Genomic DNA, 14,196 nt, shown 5'->3' on the forward strand with positions numbered 1-14,196 from the left:
TATGTGCATAGATACGTATGTGCATAGATACGTATGTGCATAGATACATATATATGTAAGAGTCCGCATATATTTTTTCTCGTCACTTTTTCTGTCGCTTCACTGCAGCAAAACCAAGTTGTGGGGAAAACCCTGACGATATGCGTACAATTGAAACCATGGGTTTGAAGATAGCGCAAATTGATGTGAAAGTTTCAATTTCATATTAAATATATTTATGTATGCATGTACATATGTACATACATATGTAAAAATGTAGTTTCGATTTAAAGTTTTTCTTTCGCCATTCATACACCTCTAATTTTAGTATTTATTAAAAAAACTCAATGAAATTCAAAAACTCTATCTTGCATTTGGTTTTACTCAATACCAATTTGAGCTGTCGCAGTGTTATCAAAAAAAAAAAAAAGTTATCAATAGGTAGGTTCAGAAGGCGCAGCAGTTGAGCGCAACCGTTGCTAAACAAAAATCAGTGATCGTTATGCGTCTTTTGAACGACTTCATACATTAGCTGTCAAATTCAACTCTCAAAGGTACACATCAACATGTTGTCTCAAATGATCAGAAAAATATTACGATCATCTAACACGCAACTATTCAGTTGATCAGAAGTACGCAACAACGCGTTCAGAAGGTGCAATCGCACGAGTTACTGAGCTGTTTCGCCTTCTGAACGTGCCAAATGAAAATGCGTTTCTCTTGAAATCAAGTTATATGGCTGCGTATGTATGTACATATGTATGTACATATTCCGAAATTTTTTTTATTTGTAAAGGCTCTCAAGAAAAACTAAAAATTCATATAAAATTACGCACAATAAATGGAAAATAAATTTTCTTCTACTAAAAATTTCTTAAATCAGTATGCAGCTCTTAAGAAAAAAATGCTCGTACATCTCGTCGCTACCATGTCCAACTATCGAATGTGAAAATCGGCACTTTTCAAAATTTTGATTTGCCACTAATAATTTTATTTCGTATAGCAGCATTGCTTAAGTTATTGTTTTTGACATCTTATATGTTGGTTAATGACTGCAAATAGTTTTATAGAAAATTAGAGACGAGAAATAATACTTTCATAAAAATTTAAGTACATACATAGATTTAAAAAGCTGCTTGAATACAAAAGTTTTATGAAAATGTCACATTAAACAACTGTCTAAATCTACGTTATTTTTTATAAATAAGGCCGTAAACATTTCCTTACATCGTCAATTTCCATATTCTATTTTTACTCTTTCAATTTCACTGACCAGCGCTGCAAACGATATCAACTAGTAGGCTAACAAGCAGAATTGAAATTTAATACGCAAGTACTTACCGTACTACAAGTATACAGAGAGTAGATTTGCTACTCCCTTTTGGCAGCAGCAAATATTTCTCGTACGCGATGAGAGAAAGTAGAGTACCTACTTTGGTGGAGTAATAGCAAGTGCGTCAAGTATTTACTCTCTCAACGCCAAGTAGTGTATGTATGCGGAAAAAGAGTAACAATGTGTTGGGAGTAGAGTACAATGCAAGGAGTACTTATTGAACGAAATGCGGCAAATACACTTGCGCTGGACTCTAGTATATATGTATAGACATATCTGTGTAGGTATACATAGGAGGAACGCAAAAAGCACTATTTCCTGTAAAAACGTCAGTCGGTTTGTTTACATGTCATTTGTACAACACTGATTTGGCTGAAATATCACTAACTAGTTATTAAAATCCATACATATTCAAATATTTCGTTGTTTACTTCCATATTTTTACAAATATAAGGTTCTTTGTTTACACCGCTTTCTGTTTTTGTTTGCACATGCAAATCAGCTGATCGTTTGACACTTTTCATGAACTTACAGGAAAAAACTCCGGACTAAATCCTGTAACTTCTGACTAGGAACAGTTGCTCAGTTACTCTCTCAAAAGTGTTCCCACTTACAAGTTTTATCTCAATAGGAACGACTTCCTGTAAGTTCTGACAAAATCCTGTAAACCGGACTGATATTGGAACACACTAAATATGTGTGAATATTTTGTATACATGTCAATTATCGCGAGGATCTTATCCCGCGCTTAGCACATCTACATTGTTTGCACAGGACAGATACGATGCGACTCAAGTGTAGTATCAGTTAGACAAGAAACACTTGAGTGCATAATGTTTGTATGCCTGAATGTATGTATGTCTAGATTAGATTACACATCTGTAAATATTGAACTATCCTGCAAGGTAATGAAATTCACATACATATGTAATTTGCGCTGTTGGGGGTATTTATTTAGGATTTAGTTATACGTGTAGCATGGATAAGGTACATATGCATACACATATGTACATGCGTGTTACATACAATAGTTTAGAGTTAGGAAAACTATTATAGATAAAGGCACTTCAGAAAACTGTACTACTACTGAGTACTACTAGTTAAGCCGAACGCGTCGTTTCTCATTTTTTCCCGCGAACAGAAGTAAAGACAGCGTTAAGCATTGAATTGGTACAGGATTTAATGAAACACCCATTTGAGTTTCTCTTACCATTCTGTGATAATTCTACGCTAAAAGATGTGATAAACGTTCTTTTCGCGAATCAACGATACGCAAGAATTATGCTCCAAATATATTACGTTTGTGTGAAACAAGACGGTCGGAAATATGTAAGGCTAAGAAAGTTGTGGAAGCTTTAGAAAAGTTGTCAATTCAGGGAAACTTTTCCACAAGAAAGTGAGCGTATCAATTGTGTGCTGCTATAACAAGGCCGATGTTCATCATTGCTTTAATGACAATTGCTAAATATTCAACGTTGTTGGAGCCTACAGCAAACATTTTGTAAATGAAGACAATAACTAGACCTCATCGCCGCTGGTCAGCATATTGAAAATATTTGTAGGTGGCTAAGAATGATCGCAAGAATGCAGAAGGAGTCAGTATGGAGTTAATTAAAAAATCTCGTATGATTACAGCCGGTCTAGGAGTTGAAATTTCTCTACCACGTTTGGCAGGTAAACAAACAAACAGAAGTAACCCCCATCAGTCAATGAAAATGAGTACTGGCGACGGTCTATAATAAAACCGTAACTGGATGCACTAACGGCCTCTTTACAACTACGAGTTTTCAATGAAAATACTCCAGATTTTTCGCTGTCTAGATTGCACCCATTGTATTCGATTAAAACGCTACCCAGAATTGCAGCGGGCGACGGTAAAGCGGTCGACGGTTAACCGCTGTCAAAATTAAAACTCACAAAGGCATATGGAATGTCTCATAATTGCGGCGGCAGCGTTTTTACCACCGACGTTTTTCGGTTGATTTAAATTTAATTATATTTTTTCGCCCAGCGGGGACGGCACAATGTTGATTGAGTGTTGATTGTAGTAATTTTTATTATTTTCACAAGTTTGCCAATGTTTTCAACCACATTAACAGAAAATCTATGTACACACATACACCCACGTACTGAAAAAATATTTAATTTTAATGATATTTTTCAAATCAAAATGGCAACTTATGGAAGCCGTCGGGCGCCGCAATTGTGTTTACTCTGACGGATTTCACTGCGGCAACTGTTCAGCTGTTCATTTACAGCCGATCGCTTTACAGTCGTCCGCTGTAATTCTGGGTAGAGCTTAAATGTTCCAGTGAAAAGTTACAAAAGAACGCGAAACATTTTCAACAGATCTATGATCTAAATATGGGCAGCAGCGGCGGATCCAGAATTTTCTGATGGGGGGGCTGGATTTTGCGGGAAATTTTGCCCCTTATTCTAATTACCTTAAACCAGCAATTTTTGTGTATATGTACGTTTCTCAGCAACGGCTCTAACGTAGCAAAATGAAAAATCGTTTAAAAAAGACTTTCGAAGTTGTATTTCTTCCAATTGTCAAAAACTTTTTATTTGTCACGGGGAAAATACCGTAAAAATTATTTGTATCGTGCGAATATCTATAGAAATTATCAGGGTTTGAAAAACTGTTAGCACAGCGACAACAGCCAAGCATTTGCTTTTTTATAAATTGTTGTTGCTTTGCTAGCCGGCAATTACAAATACCTGATGAAGATCTTGCAGAAGTAATAAGCTTAGCCGACGACGCTTTAAAGGAATTTGAAGAAATGCGACGACATGCAGAAAAAAACTTTCATTTCAAGAAGTATGCACCAACCTAGGTACATAAATCAAAGTACCGCGATACAGCAGTCGCCAAAAGAATCGCTTTAATGTGAAAACCGGAGACGCCGAGGCATTGCTTTTTACATTCCCTTCCTTGATACATATATTGCTCATTTTAAAATAGGGTTGCCAGATTTTTTATGCGCGAAATCAGTACGTTAGACTTTTTCATGCCAAAAAAAATCAATACTTTTCAGTACATTTTTATTCAAAGCAAAATTTTGAATGTAAGTAACAGATATTTAATACTTTAAACCACCAGAGTATTTGTTTTTAACAACATTTTGTTATATAAGTAAAATATAGTTCAGAAAATTTAAAGGTGTTATTCATTTAAACATGAGTGTGCACATCCTTGTACACAGAAGCCAATAAATTATTTTATATGTATGACATTTTTGAATAGCAATAATGAGATCATTTCCATCTTCAGGGTTTAAATAGTCAATAAATTCTATACATTTCATTTTCAAATTACTTTTAATATGCAGTTCTCATTAAAAAATTTTAATTAGAAGCCTCTCTTTGCGCCAGGAAGCAAACCTTATACTAAAGATCCTCTCAGTTGCTTCATTTGAACAAAATTACATATTTTTTCAAATATGGAAAAGTACCACTATTTAAGGACTTCATATATAATTCCTCATGGCTTAAATTAATTTTTTAAACTACGCAAAAACTTTGAAAGACTTAGAATTCGCTAAAAAGAGTATCTAATGGTGATTTCGTTTCTTCTAAAAAAAGTTTTCCCTTCCCCGGTGCAAAATGGTTTAGATGTTACACTCAACCCCATAAAAGGGCATGTTTTAGCCTTCTTGTCCTTGTCTAGCTCACGCATTTCATAATACGAGTATCGCCCAGTTGTCGAAATTCGACATCTTTTTTCATACACTTTTGAATTTTACCTGTCACCAATACTAACTCCTCTATGCGAATTACTATTTTGAAGTCCACCAGTATAATTTATAGCGAATTTACGGGAAAACTTAAAATCGAATTATGAAAGCTAATACCGGATTGATTTATGCTAATTCAACCAAGCCTCCTCCAAATTTCTTCAGTAGCTTTTGAAGATAGACCGAAAAAGGAACCTTGATTTGCATTTATAAATAATATGCATATGTATGTATAGATTAGATGTTCATCACTCACTAATAACTATACCAGTTCATACTGTATATAAGTTTTTCCATTATATTTGTCTGAGAGCCTCTTGGAGGTTAAAAACTAAATTGCGCACATCTACATAAACTCTTTTTTTTTCATCAGAATCGTTAACGGTAGAGAAAGTATCTTGAAGGTTTACAACAAAAGATAATATTTCCTTCTCTAACGGCGGTTGCACACGGGTTTTTATCAAGACTGGGCCAGAGCCCAATATTTTTTTCATCACACGATTGGGCTACCAAGTTATACCATTTTTTATGTTACTAATATGTGTTCTAAAAGTGAAAGAAATCTGATCATAAATATGATTTTTTAGGATAGCTCTCAATCCCTGCGCCACCTATCGGAGGACAAACACACAGATCCTTCTAAAAACTTTTGCACAGAACAGCAATCATTTAATGCGATTTTAAAATCTGGGAGAAAATGGTTCCCAATTGAATGATTCTTGCGATTCTATATGTGTATAAATGTAGGTATATAAAATTCCATTACCTTATAATAAGTAGTTCCAGAGATAAGCGATATGAGATCTTCAGTTTTTATGGGCGGTGCCACGCCCCCTTTTCCAAAATCTACCACTTTTCGCCCTAAGTACGGTATTGACAACATATGTTGCTGTCTCAATTTTAGGGACGTTAGCATAAGTGGTTCTAGAGATAAGCGATACGAGAATTTCAGTTTGTATTGGCGGTGCCAAACCCCTTTCCCATTATCTACCACTTTTCGCCATAAGTACGTTATTGATATCATAAATTGTTGTGCCAAATTTCAGGACGTTAGCATAAGCGGTTCCAGAGATAAGCGATATGAGAATTTCAGTTTGTATGGCCGGTGCCACGCCCCCTTTTCCAAAATCTACCACTCTTCGCCGTAAGTACGGTATTGACAACATATGCTGCTGTGTCCAATTTCAGAACGTTAGCATAAGCGGTTCCAGAGATAATAATATCCCAACGGGTTTTACCCTCCATTCCCGCCCATCCGCACGAGGGGCGCAGTCCGCATGACGTACGGAACCAATATTTTAAATTTTTGTGCCGAGTCACGATAGGCAGGAGTTTGTTAAGTGTCGAGATCTAAAACTGTTCAGCTACAGAACTAAATTCATCAGCTGATTTTATGTATTTATGTCAATAATTCACTTATTGAGAGAGGAGAGTATCGCTTTCTTAATGCTGAAAAGCGGATCTGATATATCAAACGTGCTGGAATGAGAGATAAAATCCTGGCATAAGCAACGGAGTGGGTCGTGCAATTCAAAATTGGTTTTACAAGCTTTCAGAAATATGGGACAAAAGTGTCTTGATACGCGTGAGGGAACATTAAAGCTTACATCAGCCAGAAGAGACGGACTTGAAATTGAGCCTGTCAGTAATTTAACCATAAAAATTATACCAAGCATTTTCCTGCGACTGGCAAGTGTAGGAAGGTTAATAAGTTTTAAGCGACTCGTATAAGGTGGAAGACTATATTGAGAATCCCATCGGAAATTTCTTAAAGAAAAAAGTAGGAATTGTTTTTGAATTGATTCTATCTTGTCTGAGTAAATTTGATACCTTGGATTCCAAACCACCGAGCCGTATTCCAGAATCGGCCTAACTAATGTTGTAAACAGGGTTTTAGTGATATAGGGGTCACTAAATTCTTTTGACCATCGTTTCACAAATGCAAGTACACCTTTAGCCTTGTTGACTGTCACATTAATGTGAAGATTAAAATTAAGCTTAGGATCCATTGTGATACCAAGGTCCACAAAATTGTATACCTGTTCCAGGTTATGGTTACCTATTATATAAGAAACTGGCAGAACAGCTCTTCGCGAGAAGCACATTACTTTACATTTCTTAAGATTTAGAGGCATAAGATTTACTTTACACCAGTAAAGTAAGTCTGATTGTAGCAAAGACCTTTCTTCAATTGAAACGTACGATTTATAAAGTTTTACATCATCTGCATACATTAAAATTTTGGAGAAATTTATATCTGTAGAAATATCGTTTATAAAAAGCAAGAACAGAATCGGGCCTAGGTGGCTACCCTGAGGGACTCCTGAAGTAACATCAATGACGTCAGAGATAGTATTTTTAAACAATACCCTTTGTGATCTATCATAGAGGTATGAAGAGATCCAACGTAGAAAATTAGGTGGAAGACCAAGAAGATCAAGTTTATAGATGAGCAACGAGTGGCACACTTTGTCAAATGCTTTACTGAAATCAGTATATATAACATCAACAGTTTTGCTCTCACTAAATGCTTTTGAGATATAGGATGTTAATTCAAGTAAATTTGTAGAAGTTGATTTGCCCTTGCAAAATCCATGTTGACTGTATGAAATGCTTGAAGTGATAGAATGCGTCAACCGATTTGTTATAATTGCTTCAAATAATTTAGGAATTGCAGAGAGCTTAGCTATGCCCCGGTAGTTCTCCACTGAAGACCTGCTACCGCTTTTATGTAAGGGGGTTATGAACGATTCCTTCCATACAGTTGGAAAAACGCCCTCTTTAAGAGACAAATTAAATAAGGCTGTTAACGGCTCATAGAGATAATCAGCACAATTTCTAAGAAAACAAGTGGGGATCTGGTCAGGACCATAACTAAAAGACTGCTTTAAGGACTTCAGGTAAACTAAAACATCATCGGGAGATATTATAGGGTTATGTATTGAGTTAATTGGACTTAGTTTAAAAGGATAGTCAAAGTATGCTTGGGAGTTAGTGGAATAATTGGATTTAAAAAACTGAGCGAACATGCTAGAAATTGTTTGATTATCACCAGAGACGGTATTTTGATACTTCATGGCGGAAGGAAACCCCCGTACATTTCGCTTGGAGTTTACGAAATCATAAAATGATTTGGGGTTATATATTATGCGTCGTTTGATTTTACACAAGTAATCTTTATAACACTTTTTGTTTAATTCAAAGAACTTGTGACGCAAAAGTGAGTATTTTACATAGTATGAGTGTAAGCCGGTTTTTTTGTGTAATCTAAAATAACATGACTTTCTGTTTTTCAAGTTTCTCAGTTCTTTAGTGAACCATAACTGCGTTTGTTCTTCAGGAACACACATGCGTTGAGGCACATACTTTTCAAATAATCTATGTACAGTACAATTAAAATGTGCAACGCTTTGCTCAACTTTTTCTTTGTATATAGACCACGACAATTTAGACAATTCTTTATTCAGTTTTTTAAAGTTGGCATTCGAAAAATCAAAGCGAATATTTGGTTCGTATATTTGGACATCGCAATTTTGGTTGGTTGGTTGCAGTGCTTCCTAGTCGCTGCCTAGGATACAATTAGCGCATTATTGCGCCATTTTGATGCACTTCTCGCGGGGGATATATATCTTGTCTATGCACTTCCTATGTTGCTAGGTCGAACCATTTCGACTCTCTAATGAATCTGCCGATTTCGCTAATGGTAGCTCCTGATAGGTCGGTTAGTTCTGCTACTAGATGTTTTCCTAACGTCTTGTGTCTAATGTTCGAAAGGCCTGGACATTCACACAGGAAATGCTGGACACTTTCTTCGCTATCTTCTAGTTGACAGCTGCGGCAAATCATATTATGGGGTAGACCTATTTTTGCCGCATGTTTGCCTATGGGCCAGTGGCCCGTGATGGTTGCTAAAATTCTAAATACCTCTGGCCTTGATCTGCTTAGCAGGTCCAAGGTTTTCGCCCTGTTATAGTCAGGCCATAGTTTTCTCGCTTTCTTGCAAGTCTGTATATCTGACCACCTGCGTCTAGCCAGTTCAAGGAAATGCGTAGTAATCTCTCTTTGGACTACTCCAAGAGGGCAACCCAATGCCACTGCCTGGGATTCATCCAAACCGGCTCCTGCCTTCGCCAACTCATCCGCCTTCTCATTGCCTTCTATGTTCCTATGTCCGGGAACCCAGACAAGAGAGACGGTATTTGACTGAGACACTGAGCGCAATATTACTTTGCATTCCCCAACTAGCTTGGATTTGGTAACCGGTGACGCTATTGCCAATAACGCCGCCTGGCTGTCAGAGTATATTGTTGCTTTACCGCTGTGTCCAACTCTATTGCCTAGGATTTTGCAGGCTTCTAGGATCCCTAGGACTTCCGCTTGGAAGATGCTTGTATTATTTCCCAACCGTAGAGAGAGAGCCACGCTGAGTTCCTTGGAGTAGACACCTGCTCCCACACCGGAATCCATCTTGGATCCATCGGTGTATAGAGAGATCTTCTCTCGGTCGGCCACTCGGTCTCTTCTCCAGTCCCTTCTGGATGCGAATAGCACTTGCACGTTACAGCTGAAGTCCAAATTGCCTACGATATAATCTGTCGTCCTATTTAAGTGCATTTGATTTATGATCAACCCATGTCCGAAGTGTCTAGTCCTCCAAAGGCCCGACTCTCTGAGTCTGACCGCCGATTTCATAGCCACTTCTTTCAGGTGGAGATCAATAGGAATTAAAATGAGGATGGCGTTTAAAGCTTCTGCCGGGCAGGATCTTAGTGCGCCTGTTACTCCTGCGCTTGCTGCCCTTTTTATGCTTCTTAGCTTGCTGACATTATATTATCTGCTTAGGCCGGGCCACCAAACTAAGGCGCCGTATGTTAGAATTGGTTTTATGATCGCGGTATACATCCACATCACAAGTTTAGGATTTAGTCCCCAGTTTCTACTGAAGATTCTCTTGCAAGTGTAGTATGCTATGTAGGCCTTCTGTCTACGGAATTCGACATTGGTTTTCCAGTTAAGTTTGTTATCCAGCACGACTCCAAGATACTTTGCGCTGGGGGTCAATGAGAGCGCCTTGCCGTCTAGCGATGGTAGCTTGAATTGTGGTAGTTTGTGTCTGTTTGTAAATAGGATAAGTTCTGTCTTGGCTGGGTTCACAATTAGGCCGCTTCTCGTAGCCCAGGCATGTAGCCTTCCCAGGGTTCCTTCAAGGATTTCGCTAATGGTAGAGAGGAATGGACCTGTGGCTGCTATTACAACATCATCCGCATACGCCACAACTTTGACTCCCCCTCTATTGAGTTCTAGCAATATACCGTTCAGGGCTATCACCTATAGCAGTGGTGAGAGCACTCCGCCCTGTGGAGTGCCCCTGTTCACATGATGTATAATAGAGCTAGCCCCATTTGTTGCCTGAATGATTCTATTGACTAGCATCGATCGTATCCATCTACAAACACTGTCGTCAACACCAATATCTATCAAAGAGTCTATGATGGTGTCAACCTCAATGTTATTAAATGCGCCCTCGATGTCAAGAAATGCCGCCAGAGTATATTGTTTAAAGTGCAACGATCTTTCTATTAAGCTCACCACTTCATGTAAAGCAGATTCAGTGGATCTGCCTTTGATGTATGCATGTTGTGCTGTTGAGAGTGTTGCTTCACCTAACAGCGATCTTATGTAAATGTCGAGAAGCCTTTCCATTGTTTTGAGCACAAAGGAGGTAAGGCTTAGGGGTCTAAAATCTTTTGCTATTTCGTGGTTTTTCCTTCCTGGCTTGGGTATGAACACGACTTTTACCCTTCTCCAGCTTTTAGGAATGTAGCACAAGGTAATAGTAGCCTTAAAAATAGTCTCAAGTAACGGTGCTATCTCTTCATTCACTCTCTGGAGCATTGCTGGGATTACGCCATCTGGTCCAGGGGATTTGAAGGGAGAGAAGCTGTTAATAGCGTAAATAATCTTTTCCCTGCTCACGATCGAGTTCAACAGTATACTGCTAGTTGAACCAGGTTCAATTGACCCTGATGTGGGTGGATATCGAATACATCCCGGGAAATGGACCTTGACTAACGTGTTTAGAGAATCACTAGCTGTGTTCGTCCATACCCCGTTTTCTCCTTTAATGAGTGTGATATTTGTGTGTTCTTTAGATAGGATTTTGCTGAGCCTGGCTGAGTCGTTAGAGTTCTCTATAGAAGAGCAGTAAGATTGCCAGGATTTAGTTTTAGATTTTCTCAATTCCTTTTTATAAGATCTTAGGGCGCTTTTATAAAGCGCCCAGTTTTTAGTTCTAAAGCAATCATTGTAGATTTTCCTTATTTTGTCTCTTTGGGCTCTGAGATCCCCATTCCACCAGGGTGGGGATTTCTTTCTTGCTGTACTAACTGGAGTTGATCTTTCAAAGGCTTTCTTCATAACCTCTTCTAGTTTATTTACTCTATTATCAAGACCCTCAACTGTAGTGACAGTTGTATTTAGTGGGAGCTTACTTAGTTTACGCTTAAGTGTGTTACTATATCTTTCCCAATTAGTCCTGTGGGGGTTCCTGTATTTCGAGGGGGTGTTGGAAATTCCGTGCAGATTAAAGAGGATCAGACGGTGATCAGACATTGAAGGCCTATCATATACTCTCCACTCTTCTACAGACACGCTGTCATTCTCTGACAACAGGGTTAGATCCAGCACCTCCTCCCATCCAGGAAACCGGTTTGAACTCGGGAATATGAATGTGGGTGTATTACCTCTATTGCAGATGCTTAAGTTAGTATTTAATAAGAAGTGTAGTAAAGACTCACCTCGGTCGTTCTCCGTAGAACTACCCCAAACTGGATGCCTTGCATTCGCATCGCAGCCGACGACTATAATTTGTCTGGGGTTTTTGGCTATCATCTCCTGGATTTCGGTTGGCGGACTGTCCCTATCGTGGGCCATGTATGATGAGGCCAGGAGTATACTTGGCTGACCGGTGGTCTCCACCTTAACCATTGTTGTATCTGATGTGCTGAAATTAGAGCAAAGGAATGCATTTATACCGTTCTTGATAAGAATACACGCCCGCGGTTTACCCACCTCGCTCTTATAGTAGAGTTTATAATTATTTATGTTTAGTCCCATGACTGTATCGTGCTTGACCCAGGGCTCTTGAATTAGGCTAATGTCTATATCCTCCTCACTGAGAAGGACAACTAGATTATCTGTAGCACATTTGGAGTGCTGCAGATTTATTTGGGCTACTTTAAGTTTCCGGTTCAGGGTCATCTGTCAACTTCACACCCATGAGAAGCTCACCAGCTCCATCAACCCCGGGATCTTCTTCTACCGGGCTAACCTCTCCGAGCAATACCCGCACTCTAGCCTTACGGATACCGAAGCAGAGCCGATAGTCAACCTTCTCTAAGGCGTCCAGTGATTCTGCGCAAATAGCTAGCAGAATGGGCTTATTTGTAGGCCTTCTTGGCTCTTCAACCTTTATAAGCTCCCATTCCTCGATCGCCGGTATGTCTTTATTATGTAGCTTAAGACACCGCAGCAACTTTTCGCCTGGTTCATCCATCGGAGGCAGCCAAATGCGTGCACGTGGTCTCCTTGGAATGTCCTTAGCTAGAATCAGCTTGAGCTTCAAGCCGACAAAAGTGTCGCTGATCTTAGCGACGCATCCAGCAAGGAAATCCAGGGAGAACTGGTTCGCGCACTTGACTACCCGGTATCCCCGTAGGGATTCCGACGAGTCGAACTCTGTGTGAGGACCTTCGGGGTTGTCGAGTATGTAGTTCATTACGAGGCTCGACAGCCTCACATCAATCTCCACCCATCTTTGCTGCACTGCCAGCGGTGTCTTGCTATTTTCATCTATTATCGCCGCCTGTAGGTGATCTCTGGCGACGTCACTAAAATAGCGATGCTTCGCGGGTGCTGCGGACTCCGCATCACCTCCTTGCTTAGCCTTCTTTGCAATGGCCCCTTGGCCGCCTTCATTATGAGAGCGGTTCCGTTTCTTTGCTTCGGTGGCCTCGATTGTGGCTGCACGATCTGTCTGTAACTTTTCGTACTCTTCCACTATTTGCATGTATTTTGCCTTGTCTTCCTCGTCACGCTCATGTACCGTACCGGCCGCTGCATTTTTGTCAATTTTATTTAACATATACAGCGCCTTCTGGTACATCTGTCTCATGACCACGCCCGAGGGTTTCCTTTTCTTAGAGGCGGGATTGCTGCCTGCAACGGCCGCCGATTTGCTGGTTGTTGGTTGCTCGTCCGGAGTACTACGGCAGGCACTACCGGTGCTATTTTTGACTATTTGCAGAGTGGTGATACTTTGTCTGGCATCTTCCACCCTGCTGGTTTCTGGCGCTTGTACAACTGGGGTACTATGGCTGGCGCCACCAGGAGTACTTGCAACCATCTTACCTCTCTTTGGGGATTTGAGGAGCTGCTCCTCCTCTGACAGCGTTACGTCGTCCCCTTCTTCGTTGGTACGCTGTTCATGTTGCTGTTGTTGGTTTGTTTGTTGTTTGTTTTTTGTTTGTTCTTCCATATGTGGTCCCACGAGTAGTCCGGAAAGGGTTAGTCGCTCGTCCGCAGAGCCGGGATGCGTAGAGAAGGCACTTCTTACAATCGACCTTGCCCGGGCATCGGAGGGGACCGTACGCGACCAGCCATTTTTTACTACCCGCTGGCCATTCATCCATCGGCACGGTTGCCTACACACCTTGGCTTGGGTAGTGTTGGTACGGTAATCCTGCCATTTCCACCTCCAGCAATAAAAACAACACTCCAGCTTGGATTGTTAAGGAATATTGCCGAAGGCTTCAATACCAGGCTTCCCTCTTAGTTCATGGAGGCATGATAAAATTCACACTGTGAATTATACCATGACACCATTTACGCCCCCTCGCCACGTCAAGACGACCAACGTTGAGGAGGTCGCAATTTTGACCATCGTTTATAATTTCGTAAGATATCTCAATAGCAGGGTGGTAGACATCTTCGGGCAAAACTAGTGGGTCACATTTATTTACAGCCGACTTAGATGCATCATCAACATAAACAAGATCTAATACTTTGCCAAACTTATTGCGAAGTACATTAACTTGATTCAGGCAGAGTTCTGCCATCTCCTCTAAAAATACGTTGTTGCACGCGCTA

At 39.9% G+C, this 14,196-nt stretch overlaps 2 protein-coding genes across 2 annotated transcripts in view; one reads left to right on the forward strand and one right to left on the reverse strand.

The window, feature by feature from the left end:
* Positions 1-11,257, forward strand: part of LOC118756595 — a 47,817-nt gene extending 36,560 nt beyond the window's left edge. The window contains exon 3 of the mRNA XM_036491349.1: positions 11,206-11,257. Within this exon, the coding sequence (XP_036347242.1) occupies positions 11,206-11,257 (52 nt within the window). The remainder of the gene's footprint in view (positions 1-11,205) is intronic.
* Positions 11,258-12,286: 1,029 nt separating this feature from the next.
* On the reverse strand, positions 12,287-13,585 carry LOC118756602. Its single transcript, XM_036491356.1, has one exon. It carries the CDS (start codon positions 13,583-13,585, stop codon positions 12,287-12,289), a length of 1,299 nt encoding a protein of 432 aa, XP_036347249.1.
* Positions 13,586-14,196: the final 611 nt, after the last annotated feature.

The sequence above is a fragment of the Rhagoletis pomonella genome, unplaced genomic scaffold (genome assembly GCF_013731165.1).
Source record: "Rhagoletis pomonella isolate Grant_MI unplaced genomic scaffold, Rhpom_1.0 Rhpom_scaffold_00002, whole genome shotgun sequence".
NCBI classification, from domain to species: domain Eukaryota; kingdom Metazoa; phylum Arthropoda; class Insecta; order Diptera; family Tephritidae; genus Rhagoletis; species Rhagoletis pomonella.